Source organism: Arabidopsis lyrata, assembly GCF_000004255.2.
Source record: "Arabidopsis lyrata subsp. lyrata unplaced genomic scaffold ARALYscaffold_3, whole genome shotgun sequence".
In the NCBI taxonomy this organism is placed as follows: Eukaryota; Viridiplantae; Streptophyta; class Magnoliopsida; order Brassicales; family Brassicaceae; genus Arabidopsis; species Arabidopsis lyrata.
The window spans coordinates 2001506-2022598 of NW_003302553.1; the positions used below are offsets into that span (position 1 = coordinate 2001506).

The following is a 21093-nucleotide window of genomic DNA, read 5'->3' on the forward strand; positions in this document are numbered from 1 at the left end:
ATTTCAAAAAAAATATGTTTAAACAATTGGTGAGAGCCCATGAGGGACTCTCACTATTGGAGATGCTCTAAGAGCATCCACATTCGTGATACTCATTAACTATATCTTAAGTATAAATTATTATAAAATTAATACTATTTTAACATCTTGCCATGTACGGTGTCTAAAACCAGCAAAAATGTCTCCCCACAGACACAGTATGACACCGTATCTCTCATGTTCATCAAATAAATTGCCAATTTTCTTTTTTTATTATTTTTCTAAAATTTGAAGACACCCCAAAAATTGTCCGATGGAAGTGCTCTAAACAAATTTGTGATGGTAAAGGACGGCCAAGAGTGACGTGTGCAAGAAGCAAGAGAATTTCCTTTGAAATTTTTGTTTGACTTAGAAAGTTTCACGAAGAAGACTTTTTTTTTTTTTTTTTCGGCCAACTTTCATTTAAAAATATTGTGGAAAGTACATAAAGCCCAAAAAGACATATTTTACGTGATTACAAATCTTATTAAAGCCCAAATTAAGGAAACTCAGATACAAAATTAACACGTATAGACGCGTGAGGGTTTAGACGAAAGAGACAAATGATAAAACTAAAATCACCAAATTCTTGATAACCAAGGGGTTTAGAATTCAAACATCTTTTAAGATATGAGTAGGAAGAAGTTTCTTAATGCATTTTCGAGCCAAGATTGATTACAAAACTATTAATTAATAGAGAAAATACGTAGCTGTTGTAACAAACAATACACGCTAGTCAACAACATATACGTCACAAATTAATGCTTAGAAGGACAAGCATTTCTGGTGACTACTTTGGGCTTTTTCCGACGAAACGTTTCCATGAACCACCACTCGTGTTTGTGTGAAAGGAATATATGTCCAATTACCAATCCACAGAAGACACCAGGTCCATAAGCTATTCCCGCCGCTATCCAGTTAATCACTTGTTCTTCCGGTTCCGACAAATCCTTTGATTCTTGTGGTGTAGGGTTTGGTACACGATTTTCTCTACATATTTCGTCGAGACCATTGAGCTTGGGGTTTTCCATGAATGAAGAACAGTTTTGACCTTGAAACTGTGTGCTTTTAGGCACTGGACCTTCAAGAAAGTTGTAAGAGAAGTTCATGGTCGACATAAATGAGAGGCTACCAAGACCTTGAGGAATTTGACCAGACAACTGATTCTGAGATAAGTCTAACGCCTCAAGCTTTGTCAAATTCGCCAATGATTGTGGGATATTGCCACTGAATTCATTACTTGACAAGTTGAGATGACGTAACTCTTTCAACAATCCAATGGATTCAGGTATATTTCCAGAAAATCTGTTTCCAGCAAAATTTATGATTTTGTTCTCTTCGTTGATCCGCTTAAACTCCGTCTCTACTCCTTTGTTCACAATTTCCATTGAATCAACAAAGAAAGCAGTAGCATTCAAAACTTTTCCCATGTATGGAACATCAGAAAGTCTAAAGTTTCCATCTTCTCCTGTTAGTTTGCTCATTTCACGCCAACTAGAAAAATAGAATGACGGTAACGTTCCTGTCAAGTCATTATGTGAGACATCAATGACTCGTAAACTCTGAAACCCAATGGATGCATGAGGTTGATACAACGTCGCATAGAACTCATTTGATCGGAGGATGAGGACATGTAATGACGGCAAAGATCCCAACCATGATGGAAACTTGTCCTTGATTTTGTTGCTTCTCACATTCAAAAGTTGCATAGCTTTGCAATGGATCAAAGATTTTGGTAATACTCCATCCAAATGGTTGCGACTAACGTCAAGTGATAGTAACTTTGTAGCATTGACAAATATATCAGGAAGAGTTCCACTGAAACTGTTGTTACGTAGAAGTAAATCTGTGAGAGAAACCGTGGCATTGCTTAAACATGGAGGAATTGAGCCGTAGAAGCGATTATTGGACATAATTAAGATCTCCAACGATCTAAGCTTGCAGATCCAACGAGGAAATGGTCCTTGAAATGAATTTGAACTAAGATCCAACCATTGGACTTGTGTTTCAATATCAAGAACTCCTGATGATTCTTCAAAACTGTTGAAAGAATTGTTAGAAAGTGTCACCATCGTCAATCTCCATAGCCAACTTGGTACTTCGCCTACCATATTATTGTCTTCAAGACAAAAATATTCAAGTTTGGCTAACTTTGATAAAGATCTTGGGATTGTCCCAATGAAATTGTTGAAACTAAGATGTAGCTCTTCGAGGTTGTGATACTGAGATACAGATTCGGGTATCGAGCCATTGAATTCGTTTTGAGCAAGGTTTAGAAACTTGAGACTAGAAGATGCAGACATATTTCCAAAGTCTACAGGTCCCTTGAGCTGGTTTCCCTCTAAGTTGACCCATTGTAACGAAGGAATCGTGAACAAGAACGCAGGGAAAGACCCATGTAGATTGTTGAAACTAAGATCTAACTCTACGAGATTGAGATATTGAGATAGAGATTCAGGGATTGGGCCATCAAACTTGTTTTGAGCAAGGAATAGATATTGAAGCCTAGTAGTAGATGATGCAGACATATTCCTAAACTCTATAGGTCCTTTGAACATGTTACCCTCCAAATTAGCCCATCGTAATGAAGGAATTGTGAACAAAGATTTAGGCAAAGACCCGGAAAATGAGTTTGCACCAGCATTAAAATAGTCCAAGTTTTGGAACCCACTCATGTCAAGTGGAAGCGTTTCCAAGGAATTATTATAAAGGCTGATAACGAACAATTTTGTTAAATTGGCAAATGTAAAAGGAATATTGCCATTGAATTTGTTGTGTGAAAGGATCATGTATTCTAGTTGGGTTAGGTTTCCTATTGAAGCTGGAAGTTGACCTACTAACTTATTATCCCAAAGGTCAAGAATTGTAAGATGAGAAAGGTTTCCTATAGAAGGTGGAACTTGACCAACGAAATAATTATACGAAAGGTCAAGAAGTGTGAGACCAAAAAGATTTCCTAATGAAGAAGGAATATCTCCATAGAGACTACAATTACAAAGGGTTAGGTTATAAAGATGTTGAAGTTTGAAAAGACCACTATTTGGTTTCACAGAGTTGTTGAGAGGAACGTGACTAAGGCTAAGTGAAATCACCTCGCCAGATTTAGCATGGCACGTGACACCTGTTGAGGGAGAGATTGGGCTTTAGAAATATAAGGCCCAATCCAAAGGAAGCCCATCAACGAGGCAGGCCTTAAACCCAAAGGTATCAAGGCCCAGACGACCTCGCCGCCCTACGGGTCTGCCACGTCACCAGACGCAAGGGTAAAACCGGTAAAACCTGTCAGGGTGCGCCCTACTCCGCAGAGGTATAAAGGCAGGACGACTAGTCCTGTCACATCCATCGAAAATCACGCTGACACGGCAAGGACACGAAGAGCTCGGCTAGGACACGAAGAGCTCGGCTAGGAGGCGAAAACCGATCTCAGTTTGGAAAAGGAAAGCGACCTCAAGCTTTGTTCAACTCGGAAAATAACCTACAGTTCGGCCTAATCAACGACCCGGATTCCTCAATCCGACGTCACCAATCTCGGCTCGCCTAACGCTATTTTAACTCTCGGCTCGAATTGTTTTAGGAGATTCTTTTTACTTCCCTAGAGAAACCCTATTTCGTACTTGTGTGATTCGTGCATCAACAGTTGGCGCGCCAGGTAGGGGGATAGCTCAGAGATTTCTCCAGTCAACAAAACGAGCCCGCGACAACACGATGGCAACCGACCGAAACCAGGGTACCAGCATGGGTGTCCGAGACGACAACGCATCCTCCACGGGAGGAGAGACGGTGACGCCGATCCCGTTAGGAGTACTTCCGACTAGGAAGGCTGCCCATACCTCGGTAGCTATTCCCGCGTCGCTACCTCAGACGCCCGAGGGGCCAGCAGAGGCAGCAAGGAACGAAACGCCCCCGGCACATCAGGAGGAAGGCGAACCAACCTCTCCCAGCAGACGACGTCCAACGAACCTCGAAGAAAACCATGCAGAACGGCACGCTGCGGCAACAACTCCCGCCGAGCCAAACCGACTGCTCCAGAACATCCTCGACCATCTAGGTCGACAGGACGCACGAACAGATGCTCGGTTCGCATCTCTAGCCGCGGCTCAAGCGTTCTCCATGGACGAGATCAACCGTTTGCAAACGGGTCGGAGTGCAAACACGGCCTACACTCCAGCACTCCCCGGACGTCCCCAGGTAGCTCAGCCCGTCCAAACCATGGGCAGCATCAATCCGCGAGATACGGAGATCGCCGAACTAAGACGCGCTGTCCTGGAAATGAGCTCGAAAATTCATCGTGCCACTAGTTCGGCTCCAGAACTCGACCGTGTGCTCGAGGAAACTCAGCAAACCGCTTTCACCCGAAGAATCACAAGCGTCTCCGTCCGCGGATCCAAGAAAATCAAATTGGAAAGGCACCAGCCGAAGCTCCGGTGGTCGTCAGACAGGTCCGAATGATAATGGGCGGGCTGCAAAACTGCAACGATTCAGTTCGGTCAATTAAACAACATCGCAAAAAAGCTGAAATGAAGGAAGTGTGGCCGTCCTCGAGCGCACCACCAACTACGCCCGACGACGAACCCATATCGTTCACCCAATCCGACCTGGAGGGCGTCGATACACCGCATAACGACCCTCTCGTCGTCGAACTCATCATCGGCGATAGCCGAGTAACTAGAGTGCTCATCGATACTGGAAGCTCGGTCGACCTCATCTTCAAGGACGTTTGGCTATAATGAATGTCAGCGATCGACAAATAAAACCCGTATCGCGCCCGTTGGCTGGATTCGATGGTGACTTCGTAATGACAATCGGGACGATCAAGCTGCCCGTATTCGTCGGAGGAACGATCTCGTGGGTCAAGTTCGTCGTAGTTGACAAGCCCGCAGTTTACAACGTCATTTTGGGAACACCCTGGATGCATCAAATGCAGGCGATCCCATCCACGTACCACCAGTGCATCAAGTTCCCGACGCACAACGGAGTGTTCACCTTGAGAGGGAATCAACAGATCGCAAGAACATGTTTTCTCATCGAACACAAGAACCGCGTCGCTAAGAAGTTATAGCAATTAACGATGCCAACATCGTCGACCGTCCCGACCCTAAAAAAGTCCCTCGAAGAGCCTCAACTGAGCAGAACAGAACAAGTGAATATTGACGAGACGGATAAGACAAGATGCATCGCAATTGGGGCCGAGATAGTACCATCGGTTAAAGAGCCACTCATCGCGTTCCTAAAAAAGAATTCTAAGACGTTCGCCTGGAGCGTAGACGACATGATAGGCATCGACCCTATGATCGTTACGCACGAGCTTAACGTCGACTCAACCTATAAACCGGTAAAGCAGAAAAGGCGAAAGTTGGGACCGGAGCGAGCCAGGGCCGTAAATGACGAAGTTGATAAGCTATTGAAGGCTGGCTCGATAACCGAGGTAAAATATCCGGAATGGCTAGCGAACCCGGTCGTGGTGAAGAAGAAGAACGGCAAATGGCGCGTTTGTGTAGACTTTACCGACCTCAATAAGGCGTGCCCAAAAGACAGCTACCCGCTCCCCCACATCGACAGGATAGTCGAAGCGACCGCCGGGAACGAACTTCTGTCCTTCATGGATGCATTCTCGGGATACAATCAAATCCTCATGCACAGGGATGATAGGGAAAAGACCTCGTTCATCACAGACCGAGGAACCTATTGCTACAAGGTGATGCCATTCGGCCTCAAAAACGCCGGCGCGACGTACCAACGTTTGGTAAATAAGATGTTCGCCGATCATCTCGGACGAACCATCGAAGTTTACATAGACGACATGCTGGTAAAATCTCTAGTAGCAGCCGACCATGTCCGACACCTTAGCCAATGCTTCGACGTACTGAACGAATACAATATGAAGTTAAACCCCGCGAAATGCACGTTCGGCGTAACATCCGGCGAGTTCCTAGGGTACATGGTCACACAAAGGGGGATCGAAGCCAACCCAAAGCAAATTCGCGCAATCCTCGATCTGCCTTCTCCAAAAAATGCACGCGAGGTGCAGCGATTAACAGGACGGATCGCCGCACTCAACCGCTTCATCGCCAGATCGACGGACAAGTGCTTACCCTTCTATAACCTCTTAAAAAGAAAGGACAAGTTTGCATGGGATGAAGCGAGCGAAAATGCTTTCAACGAACTCAAACAGTACCTCACGACGCCCCCGGTTCTCGCTAAGCCAGAAAACGGCGAAACGTTATTTCTCTACATCGCGGTATCCAGCTCGGCCGTGAGCGGTGTGCTTGTTAAAAATGACCGAGGCGACCAGAAGCCGATCTTTTATGTCAGCAAATCCCTTATCGAAGCCGAGACACGCTATCCCACAATGGAAAAAGCTGCGCTAGCGGTCGTAACATCTGCGAGGAAATTACGTCCCTACTTTCAATCCCACACAATCGCCGTTCTCACCGACCAACCACTACGAACCGCCCTACACAGTCCGAGCCAGTCTGGGAGAATGGCTAAATGGGCAATCGAGCTCAGCGAATACGATATGGACTTCAGGACCCGACCAGCAATGAAGTCGCAAGTTTTAGCCGACATCCTTATTGAACTACCGCTCATTCCAAAAAACCTAAGCGGGGACCCCGAGCCTGGCGACCCTCAGAACGGCGTCTGGACGCTGTACGCCGACGGGTCCTCGTCATCGCATGGCTCTGGCGTCGGCATACGACTGGTCTCACCAACCGGGGAAATAATTGAGCAATCGTTTCGTCTGCGTTTCACGGCAACAAATAATGTCTCCGAATACGAAGCACTCATTGCCGGTCTACGTCTCGCCCTAGGAATGAAGATCAAACGAGTCCAAGCATACGTTGACTCACAGCTCGTCGCAAATCAATTTGACGGCGAATACGAAGCCAAAAACGACACTATGGAGGCATACCTCAGGGTCGTCAAGAAACTATCCTCGCAGTTTACACACTTCGAACTAACCAAAATCCCGCGAGGAGATAACGCGCCGGCTGACGCTCTCGCCGCATTAGCTTCTACGTCGGACCCCGATCTTCGACGTATTATCCCGGTGGAAAGCGTAGATCGACCAAGCATCGAAGCAATCGATACTGTCAACTTCGTCGGAATCAATCACGATCCGGACGCAGCCGACTCAACAGACTGGCGGGTCGAAATACGCGATTTCCTCACCGATGGAACGGTCCCAACGGATAGGTGGGCAGCACGTCGATTACGCATCAAAGCCGCAAAATACACTACCTTGGAAAATCGCCTCCTAAAGCTCAGCGCAACCGGAGCATGGCTGAACTGCCTACACGGCGAAGATATCACAGAAATAATGAAGGAAACACACATGGGGGCCGGCGGCAACCACTCCGGCGGACGAGCTCTCGCACTACAAATCAAAAAGCAAGGTTTCTATTGGCCGACTATGATATCGGACTGTAAGGACTTCGCGGCTAAGTGCGACCAATGTCAGAGACACGCGCCCTCGATTCATCGACCAACCGAGCTACTCAAGGTCGGTGCGGCACCATATCCATTCATGAGGTGGGCTATGGACATCGTCGGCCCGCTACCAGCCTCCAGGCAAAAACGGTTCATCCTGGTCATGACAGATTACTTTACTAAATGGGTGGAAGCCGAATCGTACGCGGCAATACGAGCCAAGGATGTCCAGAACTTCGTTTGGAAATATATAATATGCCGACACGGCCTTCCATACGAAATCATCACCGATAATGGCTCGCAATTTATCTCACTGACATTTGAGAATTTCTGTGCGAACTGGAAAATTCGTCTAAACAAGTCCACACCGAGATACCCGCAAGGCAACGGGCAAGCCGAAGCGACCAACAAAACTATTCTTGCCAGCCTCAAAAAACGCCTCGACGACAAAAAGGGAGCTTGGGCAGACGAGCTAGACGGAGTACTTTGGGCGTACCGAACTACGCCCCGCAGCGCCACCACGCAAACACCATTCGCGCTAGCCTACGGCATGGAAGCAATGGCCCCAGCCGAGGTCGGATACTCGAGTCTGCGCCGTTCTATGATGACAGTCCGTCCCGACCTCAACGACCAGATGATGCTTGACAAACTCGACGAACTTGAGGAAATGCGCAACACCGCACTATGCCGAATTCAGAACTACCAGCTCGCCGCCGCCCGATACTACAACAAGAAAGTACACAACCGCCACTTCGACGTCGGCGACCTTGTACTCAGGAAGGTCTTCGAAAATACAGCTGAACTCAACGCCGGCAAACTAGGAGCAAACTGGGAAGGGCCGTACCAAGTCTCAAAAATAGTTCGCCCCGGCGACTACGAACTCCTCACCATGAGCGGCACTGAGGTCCCACGAGCTTGGAACTCCATGCACCTCAAGCGATACTACTACTGACGACCTCGCTCTCTTTTTATATATAAAAAAAAAAAAAAAAAAAAAAAAAAAAGGTAGCTCGGCCTTACCGATGCCTCTCTATGTAATGTGAACTACGAACGGCTTGATCCCTCCGATCAGGGGGTACGTAGGCAGCCCTGCTTGCAGGGCGCAGCTATTATATTAACAAAATTTTGTATTTCCATCTAATGTTGAAATACAACCGAACCGAACTATACATCGATACCCTGGCCAGGCAATTCGATCGAACACGTTCGAACGAGAACGCACACCCTTACTTAAGTCTGCCAAAACAAGTAAAAAAGTCTTGGAAAAAACCTACACTTAAGGGTCTGAAAGCCGAGCTCCGTACTCGCAAAGCCTCGATAAATTGGGTAGCGTAAGCCGGGGACGAACCCGCACTCCCAAAAAGTTGTCAGGCCAATACAGGATAAGCCGATCACCGCGCGTCGCACCTCACGATGTCTCGAGCCCGCCTCGAACACTCCGAGCAAACTCGGAAAAGCCGAAATAGGTAAAATTTCGCACAAGCCAAGTCCAGCACTTGCATCATACCGGCAGAATAAACGTATAAGCCGAGGACGAACTCACAAATTCCCAACCGGTCAAGCCTACCAGCAACCAAAATAACCTTGGCGCCTAGGCCCCGCATCAGCTTGGTGAACTCGCACCAAACCGATCACGACCAGGTTTACACAGAAACCGGCCGCGTCCCGTCCTACACAGGAGCCGACCCTGAAGAACAGGCTAAAATAAAAGAAGGAAAAGAAGAAATAAAGGCAGAAACCACATAAAATAAGCCGACCTAGCGGCAATCATGTTCAAACAAACCGACCCAGCAGAAGTAAAGCTAAAAACCGAGTTAACGGCATGAGTTCAAAAGCCGACAAAGCGGCGACTAGATAAGAAAAAGCCGTCAAGAGCGGCAAAACGACAACTTTAAAAATGACCTCGCGGTCAGCCTTCGATATCAACGTCCTCCCCGTCCTCAACAACCTGAGCTAGCGGAGTAGCCACCCGTGGAACCTCCTGGCCGTCGCCAGTCTGCTCAGCGCCTATAGCCTCGGTCCCAAAACCACCCCCATCCTGAAGTTCGGCCCCGGTCTCGCGAGCTTCATTTGCGACCTCCTGCTGAGTGTCCTGATCAACGGCGTCTTCTTCGACCTCTTCACCTCCGACGAAGTCCCTACCACTGGCAGCCGAAGCGGCATACTGAAGGTTCTCAGTAACCTCGTCCCGGTCCGCAAAGAGGGTATAGCCATCGAAATCGCCATCCTGAAGTTCGGTCACGTCTAAGGCCGCAAGATCAGCTCTGTACTGCGCCACGTCGGCCTCAACCCTGGAGAGCGTTTCCTCCGACTTAATGACGACCTCGCCGTCTTCCACTAAGGCCTTCAGAAAACCAAGGTTCCCGATCGCCTGGTTGTAAAGCAGAAGAGTGGGCTGCGCGGCACGGGTATCCTCAACGTGAGCCTGTAGACGGGTGAGACGAGCCTGAAACAGCCGGGCCATCTTCGCAAGAGCTTTGCCCCTACAGTACTCGCCGTACTCAGCACGACGTTCTCGCAGTCTAGCCTTTTCGGAGCGGAGGATCACAGCGAGCTCGTCATACCGAGCCTTCTCTGCCTCCACCTCGGCGCTCAAACGGTTCCTCTCCGCAATCAGCCCATTCCGGTGATGATCGAGAAGGTTGACCTTCTCCCTAAGCTTCACCGCCTCGTCCTTAACAGCACCCAACTCTCGCGAGACTTGCTCTACCCGCTCCTTCTCCGCAGCAATGGCAGCCTGATAATCACTCGAATTCGGGTTCTCGGTCGAAAGCCGACGAACTCGGCGCTCGTAGAGATGAACCATGCGGTTCATCGCGAAAGTCGCCTGATAAAAATATGTATAAACAATCGACCGAGAAAGGATAACAAAAATATATATACACATATATATAGTAATAACCTCGCATGATTTCCGGGCCGCCTCGGTATACGCATCCCGCTCCCGAAGATCCTCGATTAGAGGGAACGAGCCGGGGCCATGACCCATCTCGCGGAATAGAGCAGCACAGGCATCCGCATTAGATGTAAAGGGAACATCCCTATCGACATAGCGGTACGACCACCGGTGGTCGGCGACCCGAGGCCTCTTCTGGGCAATCGGACGAGCCCCCGTATCAGCCGGCCTCTTCCTATTCAGAGGCTCGACTGAGCCACTTCGGGCTCCTACGGCCCGGAGATCGTCGCTTGGGGGAAGGATTACAGCTCGGTCACCCTCACCAGCCTGCTGAGTTAAACGAGCTGCGAGCGCCTCGTTCTTTTTTACCCTCTCGGAGTTAGGGCTCAGCGGTCGAGAACTTCCGGCCTGGAAGGCGTGACGCCCTCCCTGATCTAGGAGACTCTTCTTCAGGGCCTCCCTCATTTGGCGCTCCTCTGAGCGAGTTGGCTTCGCCACAGGAGTCTCCGAGGCCGGCCTCTTCTCCTTGTAACGACTGGCGTAATCCGGAACCACACTCAGGTCGAACTTACCCATTGCTTTACGACCTAAAAATCAAAAAATACGTATGAGCCAAGGGAACGAAAACCCGCGGATGCGAACGATATATGCGATACCTGGTTTTGGAGGAGCGGAAACTTTGGAACTTTGACGAGTTGGCCCGCGACGAGAAGAACCTCGGCGACCGCGTGAAGAATTCCGAGAGGGGCGGCGAGCAACTTTGTTGGTAGACGGCCAGATATATGTACCCTCGGCGCGAATCTTTTCGAGGTCCTTCTTGAGCTGCTCGGGAAATGGATCAAATATCGTCGGGAAACGAGCTGCATAAAAAAGGAAAATATAAGAAAATCGAAAACAACCAAAGAAGAAGTATGAGGGCGGAGGACGAGCTCAAGCTACCGGGTGAAATTTTCCACCCTGTATAGATCGGAATTCTAACGTCCTCAACAGACTCTGCCGAGATCCTAACAAAGAAGTATCCCGCCGACCAATCACTGGTTTTGCTCTTGGCCTCGTCGACAAGCTTAGGAGTCGTGGATGACTGGACGTAGTGTAAGCCCGGCTTTTTCTTGCTGAGGCTCTTAATCTTAGTCACCTCCTCGTAGTGAGAAGAACGAACAACCACGCCGCACCTGCTCGCCAACCGAACCAGGCCTACCGCATTCCGGATGGCAGCAACAGAAAGCTGAGAAAGAGCCATCTCCCGCCTCGCTACGTATTCAAGCAGGAAGCCCGGAATCGGAAAAGTGAGATCGCACTCCGTAAAGAAGCTCTCATAAACACAGAGGAAGCCGGCCGGAGCGGACCAAGGTCGCTCGGATAAGGCCGGGATGCGAGTCTCAATCGAGGACGGAGCGTCACAATAATGGAGGGTATATGCGAGGGTCTCAAATGACGTCCGGGTCGGCCCCAGGAAGTCAACGTGATAGGGAGACGGTCCGGGAACCCCGAAAGGCATCTCAACGAGCTCAGGCTCAACCTCCAGATCGTCAAACTTGACGTCACCAATATCCTCATCTCGGAGACTAGGAACGAACGGAACGATCGAGGTAGCCCCAATAAGATCCCGTTGAGAGGGCGAGTCGCGACGCCGCAGTTCGGCCGCGAGAATCGAGGAACCAGCGTCAGACGACCTCGACGAGTTCTGTCGACGAGGGGACGAGACGGCCTCTAGGTCGTCATCAAAAGAATTGGCCCGGAATCGATCAACGGATGATACACGATCCGAAGAATCAGATGGGGTGCGAGAACGGAAGTGGTCGGAAACGGAACCGCGAGAACTAGCGTCGGAAGACATCGCGATAAAACAAAAAAAACGAGATAAAACGAGAGAAAACGAAATAGAGAGGAGAAGGTTGTACCTTTAGCGGAGGAAGAAGAATGAGAAACGGACGAGAGAAGAGGGGGTATTTATAGAAGCGAAAGGTGATAAGTAATCATTATATCTACAAAATTGAGCAATAATTACGAGCTAGGATAGCTTCACACGCGAAGGGACGCTTCGATCTCCGAACACCGGGAACCACATCAGACGAATCGATCCTCGCGTCTCTCCCACGCGCGCGCGCCGCCGAAACTCGTTGCTCCGGAACGGCGCGAAGAAGGACGATCTCTTGCGTGTCTTGGGAAGGGAAAAACAATCATGACCCTCGCAGCACACGAAGAATCATGATTGGGGGGCAACTGTTGAGGGAGAGATTGGGCTTTAGAAATATAAGGCCCAATCCAAAGGAAGCCCATCAACGAGGCAGGCCTTAAACCCAAAGGTATCAAGGCCCAGACGACCTCGCCGCCCTACGGGTCTGCCACGTCACCAGACGCAAGGGTAAAACCGGTAAAACCTGTCAGGGTGCGCCCTACTCCGCAGAGGTATAAAGGCAGGACGACTAGTCCTGTCACATCCATCGAAAATCACGCTGACACGGCAAGGACACGAAGAGCTCGGCTAGGACACGAAGAGCTCGGCTAGGAGGCGAAAACCGATCTCAGTTTGGAAAAGGAAAGCGACCTCAAGCTTTGTTCAACTCGGAAAATAACCTACAGTTCGGCCTAATCAACGACCCGGATTCCTCAATCCGACGTCACCAATCTCGGCTCGCCTAACGCTATTTTAACTCTCGGCTCGAATTGTTTTAGGAGATTCTTTTTACTTCCCTAGAGAAACCCTATTTCGTACTTGTGTGATTCGTGCATCAACAACACCCTCCCAAGAACAGCAATCAATGGTCTTGTTCCATGAACTTAACGATGCATCATAAGGACTTGGGTTGGATTCATTTACCGGAAACTCGTGTTTGAACTCCAGAAGAGCATCCCTTTGGTCATGGCGGCAATAGCGAAACGTAGGAGAAGCAAGAGTGTCTGGAACGAAGGACACCAAGAAGAAGAAATATATGGTAACAACACCAAAAAAGGAACAAGATTGGCTTGGAATCATCGTTACCTCTTTTTTTTTTTTGTGTTAGAAGTTTGTGTGGTAGTTTATAGGTTATGCTGATTATGGTTTCTTTGGCTCTGTTTAAAAAGCAAATGAAGAAAACTCAGTTGTTTTTGACTTGGGTAAGTCTTAGCGTAACTCGTCGGATTGAGGTTGATTTTGTCAACTCTTTTAATGCTCTCTTTGACCAATGATTTGGCATCTTGTCACAAAATCTCCACACTAATATTGACTCATTCCTCCTATGCATCTCATAATTTAATTATCCATCACAAAACTCTCTTCTTCGTTACTAATATCAAGTTACTTTGGGTTTATAGAGGCTACGAATTAGTATTTGGGCCAGATAGAATATCAGATGTAGCCCGTAAGTAAAGTCTATATAATTCGCTGTCGTTTTACATATTCCTTCTTAGTGTTCTTTTTTGATAAGAAAAAAAAGCAAAAAGGATTAACCCTTATCTAAACTGGGTTAAACCAAAGGTTTTTCCAAATCTAACCAATTTTTATTCTTTTAGGCAGCTCTATCCAAAAAAATATTTTTCTTCGATAATTACCCAATTAGTAAGATCTTCAAGAAATTGTTTTCGTACACTATTTTTATATTTTTCGATTAAAAAAATTTCCAATATTTTCAAATATGATCCTCTGCTACCGATACCAGAATCCACACAAGTGAAACCAAAACAATCTAACGATGTAAAGAACCTCACAATCCACGTGGACGTTCAGGATCACACATGCACTAGCTTCTGATATAAAGAGTGAAACAAAATAAAAGGAAAAAATAAATCGAAAAATGGAAAAAGTGACAAATCGGGAAAGCTGATTGGCTGAAGACGTCCATGTATTCAAGTTTCGCGGCAACACCTCTTCTCATCATATCTCTCATTTTTCTCATTCCCTAATTTCTATCTCTCTCTCTCTCCTCCTTTTTTTAAAAAAAAATAAAATAATTTTTCTTTCTTCTTCCTCAATTTTACTTCTCTCTCTAAAACCCTTCTTTCAAATTTCTCATCGATTCTCTTTTTGAAACTAAAGGGTCGAGCTTTCTCTATCTCTCTTTCGACCCACCACCGGTGGTTCAGTATCTATTCACTCTTCAAGTCACGTAATTGGTGAGTGGATCTGCTTCGATTAGGGTTTTTAAAGGGTTTTCCTCTTTCCTTTTCAAATGTTCTTCTTTCGACTCTGAAATTTTCCCCGGAAAATCTTGTATTCTCTACACTTGTGTGTTAGCTCTTCGTTTTTTTGAATCGAGTTCCGTTTCTTCTTTGCTGAGGTTTAATGGGTTTTATTTGGAAGCTCACTCGATTGAAGTTTTTTTTTTTTTTTTTTTTGAATCAGTTTCAGATTTGTGAAGTCTGCGTTTTATTTATATTTGTAGACTAGACGATTTTCGATTCGATTTTGTGTTTCTATCTAAAAATTAAACATTTTTCTTAACACATTTCCCCGAAATTTGGATTCAAGCTCCTGACTTTTTGTTCCTTTTTGTGGATGATTTTCGTGTTTCGTCACAGTGTGTAATTGATTCCTTAATTTGTTTTTTTTTTTTTGAATACCCAAAGTTAATTTCCGGTTCTGATTTTCGTTTAATTTTTCCACCCATCTCGATTACTGCAGCTATTTATCTTCCCCAACACTGCTTTTTGTCTGATCCAAGAATTGGTTAAATAAAGTGAGTAAAGTTTTGATTTTTCTTAGCTTAAATCGACCTCTTGATTGGTCCTCTGGTGAATATTGTAAGTCGTAGTTGGTACATGTCCGTATCAGTTTAAAGTGTGTCTTTTTCGCAATTGCGTTTTTGGTTTCTAACTATTTGAATATACTTGCGCAGAGAAACGTGTAAATGGCACCAGTTAGGAAGTCGAGGAGTGTGAACAAGCGTTTTACCAATGAAACTTCCCCAAGAAAAGATACTGGGAACTCGAAAAAAAATAAGCAACGTGTGAGTAAATTGGTCTTTATTTCTTGAATGTTGAATGATATGTTGCTCTCATGTATTAACTGTGTGCTTTCTTTGCTCATCGTAGAAGAAGAAATTGTCAGACAAGCTGGGACCTCAGTGGACCAGACTAGAACTTGAGCGTTTCTATGATGCTTACCGGAAGCACGGGCAGGAGTGGAGAAGGGTAAATATCTGTTTCACTCACATTTGTTAATGTGAGTTTCAATGGCATCAGAGTTCTTAAAGACTATTTTTGTATAGGTGGCTGCTGCAATTCGGAATAGTAGGTCTGTTGACATGGTGGAAGCTCTTTTTAATATGAATCGGGTATGAGTAAGGACATGCTATGTTTCGGTTTTATGTTTCGGTTTTAATTAGTATCAATGTGGCCAATTTCTTTTCCAAGCTATAATTTGAATTTTGTACAACCTACATAACTTTGCATTCATAAGATTTGCTTCTTCTTCCAGGCTTATTTATCTCTCCCCGAGGGAACTGCCTCTGTAGCTGGCCTTATTGCGATGATGACAGATCATTACAGTGTCATGGTGAGAAATCTATTTTATTAAGGCTGCCACACAAAGGATATTATGTTAAGTGACCTGCCAGTAGATGAGAAAATGAAATTTCGTGGTTGAAAATGTGGGTGGTTGGTGAAAAACCTTTAATTGTTAACGTGAGTAGACAGTAACAACAGTGACATTTAAAACTTTGAGTTTTGTGTACCCTATGTGGCCTATCTGTTGGGTCAGTTTGTATGTTTGATAAAGTTATATGGACTGATTTGTAACCCATTCGTATGGTATTTCTTCTAGGAAGGGAGTGGCAGTGAAGGAGAAGACCATGATGCTTCAGAAGTACCAAGGAAACAACAAAAGCGCAAACGTGCTAGACCTCAACTTAGCGATTCTCGGGAGGAAGTTGATATACAACATTCAATTGCTTCACCAGATGGATGCCTCACGTTTTTGAAGCAAGCACGAGCTAATGGTAAAGTGCTACATTGTGTTAACTCAGTCTCCTAAAAATTTTTCTCGTCTGAAGAAGCTAATTCAAATGATTATTATATTATGATTTAAGCAGGTTAGGAAGTTGATTACTTGTTCTGCATTGTTATTGACTTTGTATAGTCCAGGAATTAATATCCATCTGTCTAGTACCTGTAAACCAATTCGTTCAAGAATGTGTAACATTATTTCTTAGTTCATGTAGGAACTCAGCGACGTGCCACTGGAAAACGTACACCACGGGTTCCTGTACAAACTTCATTTATGAGGGATGATAGAGAAAGATCTACTCCACCAAATAAAAGAGCCAGGAAGCAATTCGATGCCAATGATGATGTAGCACATTTTTTAGCGTTAGCATTAACAGATGCGTCGAGAAGGGGAGGGTCTCCAAAAGTTTCTGAATCACCAAATAGAAGAACAGAACTTAGTGATAGCTCACCGATAAAGAGCTGGGGGAAAATGGTATCTCTCAGCTTTAGAAATTTTCAAGCGGTTATCTTTTTTATTTTTATTCTGTGTAAGCTTGCTTCATAACACTATTCAACTTTGTGCTTTTGACTAGTCGCGAACCAGAAAATCTCAATCCAAGCACTGTGAAAGCTCCATTTTCGAGGAGTGGGTGGAAAGTAGCCGAGAAAGGAAGCTTGAATCTGATAAAGATACTGCCTTGTTGATGGATACCGAAGGGGCTGGCGAAATGGAGGCTCTGCGGAAGGGGAAAAGATTCTACAAGAAAAAAGTGAAAGTCGAAGAAGCAGAAGGTAATGATTCTGATGACAATGGAGAAGCATGCAGTACCGCACAGGGGATCAGAATTAAATCACAGAGACGAAAGGCAGCTATTCAAGCCTCAAGAGGGAAATATTCACCGCGCAGCCCAACAAAAAGAGATAACAAACTTACTTCCGGAGGTAAAAACCAATAATAATGTAACTTGAAGCCTTCAATTTCAATGTTAGCCCTTTCTGTAAGAAAGTTAGATAATATTTAACATATTTTCGTTTACAAGCTCTACTGTTGTGATATTTGATTATTTATCTATTCTTCATTGTCCATTTAAACTAACTACCTTCATCTTCTGCTGAAAACATATGGGGATCTGAAACTTATTGCCATTCTTTTCCTGTGTAGGTGAATTTGATGCTCTGCAAGCATTGGCCGAATTGTCAGCTTCAATGCTTCCAGCAAATTTGATGGAGTCAGGTGAGCTTTGTGTGGTTTTGTAACTTCAGTAGACCTGAAACTTCTGATTTTTTCTACATTATTATGTCGAGTGGGTCAATTCTGCAGCTTTCACTGTTCGCATTAGGGCCTTTACCTGTCTGTATTTGTTAAATTTAATTATATTGCATTAGGTCCAGAATCATCTGCTCAGTTGAAGGAAGAAAGGACAGAATACGACATGGACGAGAAATCTAGCACTCCAGAAGCTACTTCCACAAGCAGTCATGGGGAAAAAGCAAATGCAGAACCAGATGATAGTCTCCTTCATGCAATTTCTTCGGCTGAGAATGCTTACAAGAGAAAGCCAAAACCTTCAAGGCTGGCATCAACTGATTGTGATGCTGTTCCCACAGGGAAGCTACAACCGCAAACTAGTGGCAGTTTAAGAAGAAAACGTAAACCAAAGGTTAGCAAAGTAGTTCTCTTAATCTGTGCATTTTCTTCTAGCCATCTTTTAGCTGTATATGTGAATAGTGTTCAATTTTCAGGTATTAGGGGATGAAGCTCCAGCAGATTTTAGTCAGAACAAATCCATAAACGAGAAGGTATTCTGTATGTATGTTGAATTAGTTGAAACCCGTTTTTAGTCCTATATTGCTTCTTTGTACATCAAAATTTTAACCTTAATTGAACTCTGTGATCTCTGTTTTCTATCCTTTGAAACAAGTTCGAGATCTTTAAAAAAAATTGCATATCGAGTATTCAAGTTTGTGCTTCTGAAGAAAACATTACCTCATATGATTTGGTTTATTGTGTTGCAGGAATCACCTCAAGATGAGAATAATATACACTCTTTGGCTAGAACAAAACGCGCTGGTCAAGGTCCAGCTCAGTCAAAACAGTTGAAAATTGTTAAGGCGTTGGAGGAATCTACTACAACAAGTGATAAGAAAAGACCTGTGACGGATATAGTAGCGTCACCTAAACAAGTTTCTGATTCAGGTCCAACCAGTTTATCGCAGAAACCTCCAAGCAGGCGTAAGAAGAGTCTGAAGAAAAGCTTACAAGAAAGGGCTAAATCTTCTGAAACCATTCTTAAAGCTTCACGTAGTTCCAGATCTCTCACAGAACAGGAGTCGTTATTAAAGGTGGAGCCTCTAACTTCACTTCTCTTACACACATTCAGTATCTGGTACATCTATATATCTGTTTATTCCAATTTCAGGATAAGCTTTCTACTTCCCTGTCGTTTCCCTGGGCACGTCGAAGGTGCATATTTGAATGGTTTTATAGTGCTATCGACCACCCCTGGTTTTCAAAGATGGAGTTTGTCGATTATCTAAATCACGTTGGGCTTGGTCACATTCCAAGACTTACTCGTCTTGAATGGAGCGTGATTAAAAGGTTTGTTCAAGTTATGTTATTGGATGCTGCCAGAGAATGTAGGTATATTATAAAAAAAAATTCGTTTTTTGCAGTTCTCTTGGTAGACCCCGAAGATTCTCTGAGAGATTTTTACAGGAAGAGCGGGAGAAACTTAAACAGTACCGCGAATCTGTACGAAAGCATTATACAGAGCTTCGAACGGGTGCTAGGGAAGGGCTTCCTACAGATCTGGCTCGGCCATTATCAGTTGGGAACAGAGTCATTGCCATCCATCCCAAAACACGGGAGATTCATGATGGCAAAATTCTCACCGTTGACCATAACAAATGCAACGTTCTGTTCGATGACTTGGGCGTAGAGTTGGTTATGGTAATTCGAATACAATACCAGTTTCATTCACACAACCCAACTGTTATGATTTATAGATAAAATAAGGTCCCAGTCGTTTGATCATCTCCTTTTATGACAGGACATTGATTGCATGCCTTCAAATCCAGTGGAATACATGCCAGAGGGTCTAAGGAGGCAAATTGATAGGTGCTTGTCTATGAAGAAAGAACCACAGCTAAGCGGGAATTCAAACCTTGGTGTGTCTGTGATATTCCCTCCTTGCGGACTTGAAAATGTCAGCTTTTCCATGAATCCTCCTCTGAATCAGGTAGGGAAATATGGACGTTTAACTAGTTCTGTCAAAGCCTATAAACCTTCTTAGATCTTCCTGTACATGTTCATGTAAATTTTATGCCTAACCCATAAATTCTCTACAGGGTGATATGATTGCTCCCATTCTGCATGGTAAAGTATCAACAAACACTAGTAGTCCACAGCAGACTAATCATTCATATATCACAACTTATAACAAAGCAAGAGAAGCTGAGATTCAACGAGCACTTGCGCTACAGCATGCTTTAGATGAAAAGGTAATGGATTACTGATGTTCTATTTTTCATATCGGTAGATATTGTTAATATGTTTTAGAAATCGAATGGGATCATAAATGGACCTTTGAGGGCCCATGGAAATCCTGCCTTCTGACTAATAAACTTATTCTTGTGCTGTGTGACAGGAAATGGAGCCAGAGATGCTAGAAATTGTTAAGGGTTCAAAAACAAGAGCGCAAGCAATGGTGGATGCAGCTATAAAGGTATCGATTTATCCGCTTTCCTATATTCTCTAACATACATATGTTTTGCTAAGTTATGGTCACTCTACGGTTTCTAGGCTGCATCATCTGTGAAGGAAGGAGAAGATGTGAACAAAATGATCCAAGAAGCCTTAGAGTTGATTGGCAAAAATCAGCTATTACGCGGCTCCAGGGTCAAACATCACGAGCATGTAAATGGCAGCATAGAGCATCATCACAACCCATCTCCTTCAGAGGCATCAGAGCCTGTGGCTAACAATGATTTTAACTCACAAGATGGTTCGGAGAAAAACGAAGCTCAAATGCCTTCAGAGCTAATCACCTCCTGTGTTGCCACTTGGCTCATGATTCAGGTACTTAGGATTAGGAAATTGCGTAGAAGGATTGCGTACCCAACGAGATAATCTGGAGGCCATTATGAATCTATAATACTAAGTTTAGAGTTGTGTTTGGTACTAAACCGAAGCTTTAGTAATCTTTATCTTTTTCTGGTTATTGAAATTAGCTAGGGAAGTTTAACATCTTTGCGTAGATCCGCGTGTGCCAAATGCCACTTAACCTAGGACTTGGATTGATCATTTATCCTAAATCTTAAACAGACTGCAGCTTCATAGTAATACATCGAACTTTACTTCTCGTGACTCTCGCAGATGTGCACGGAGAGACAGTACCCTCCAGCTGATGTCGCACAGCTTATAGACGTAGCAGTCACAAGCTTGCAGCCACGATGCCCCCAGAACCTACCGATCTACAGAGAAATCCAAACAAGCATGGGACGGATCAAGACTCAAATCATGTCCCTTGTACCAACTTGAAGAGGAGCCAACTCATTTGGGTTGGTTTTCTTTTGTTTTGAATCTTCTTTAGGTAAGTCTAGTCTCCTTTTAACTAGAGTAGATGATGACATCTTCACCTGAGAAAATGGTGTTAAAAGTTCACGGATTCAAGATAGCTTGACCAGAGGTATTTTAGTTGCTTAACAAGCTTTTGGCTTATTCAGGGGCTTTTGGTAGTGAACCATTGGTTCTGTAACTTAAACTGATGTTTATGCTCATATTATAATTCCCCATCAATGTCGTTCAGAAATCGCTAAAATGCCCATTTTTCCTACTTTTTGGC

The 21093-nt window shown here is 44.9% G+C and overlaps 2 protein-coding genes across 6 annotated transcripts; one reads left to right on the top strand and one right to left on the bottom strand.

The window, feature by feature from the left end:
* Positions 1-585: 585 nt before the first annotated feature.
* Positions 586-13924, bottom strand: LOC110230393 (receptor like protein 30). Its single transcript, XM_021033185.1, has 2 exons — positions 13085-13924; positions 586-3139 (listed from the first exon to the last, which is right to left on the bottom strand). The coding sequence occupies exons 1-2, from the start codon at positions 13317-13319 to the stop codon at positions 777-779; spliced, it is 2598 nt and encodes an 865-aa protein (XP_020888844.1). The 5' UTR covers positions 13320-13924; the 3' UTR covers positions 586-776.
* Positions 13925-14266: 342 nt separating this feature from the next.
* LOC110230018 (protein ALWAYS EARLY 2) lies at positions 14267-21084 on the top strand. Of its 5 annotated transcripts, none has more exons than XM_021031576.1 (19): positions 14267-14437; positions 15160-15270; positions 15356-15454; positions 15532-15597; positions 15741-15818; positions 16086-16260; positions 16474-16742; positions 16843-17191; positions 17412-17483; positions 17636-17910; positions 17993-18049; positions 18266-18592; positions 18670-18848; positions 18923-19199; positions 19300-19488; positions 19598-19750; positions 19897-19974; positions 20052-20327; positions 20625-21084. In XM_021031576.1, the coding sequence occupies exons 2-19, from the start codon at positions 15172-15174 to the stop codon at positions 20787-20789; spliced, it is 3183 nt and encodes a 1060-aa protein (XP_020887235.1). In that variant the 5' UTR covers positions 14267-14437; positions 15160-15171; the 3' UTR covers positions 20790-21084. The 5 variants fall into 5 exon arrangements, with proteins under 5 accessions (XP_020887235.1, XP_020887237.1, XP_020887238.1 ...); XM_021031578.1 differs by having other exon boundaries at positions 17642-17910; XM_021031579.1 differs by having other exon boundaries at positions 16483-16742.
* Positions 21085-21093: the final 9 nt, after the last annotated feature.

What these genes read in the sequence shown, in the direction of transcription:
- LOC110230393 (XM_021033185.1), bottom strand. Translation starts at nt 13,319, where the DNA reads ATGATTCCAAGCCAATCTTGTTCCTTTTTTGGTGTTGTTACCATATAT. An exon ending in TGATTGCTGTTCTTGGGAGG is followed by an intron (nt 3,140 to 13,084) that starts GTGTTGTTGATG and finishes CTCCCTCAACAG; the next exon opens with GTGTCACGTGCCATGCTAAA.
- LOC110230018 (XM_021031576.1), top strand. Translation starts at nt 15,172, where the DNA reads ATGGCACCAGTTAGGAAGTCGAGGAGTGTGAACAAGCGTTTTACCAAT. An exon ending in TAACAAACTTACTTCCGGAG is followed by an intron (nt 17,192 to 17,411) that starts GTAAAAACCAAT and finishes TTTCCTGTGTAG; the next exon opens with GTGAATTTGATGCTCTGCAA. An exon ending in ACAAATCCATAAACGAGAAG is followed by an intron (nt 18,050 to 18,265) that starts GTATTCTGTATG and finishes ATTGTGTTGCAG; the next exon opens with GAATCACCTCAAGATGAGAA.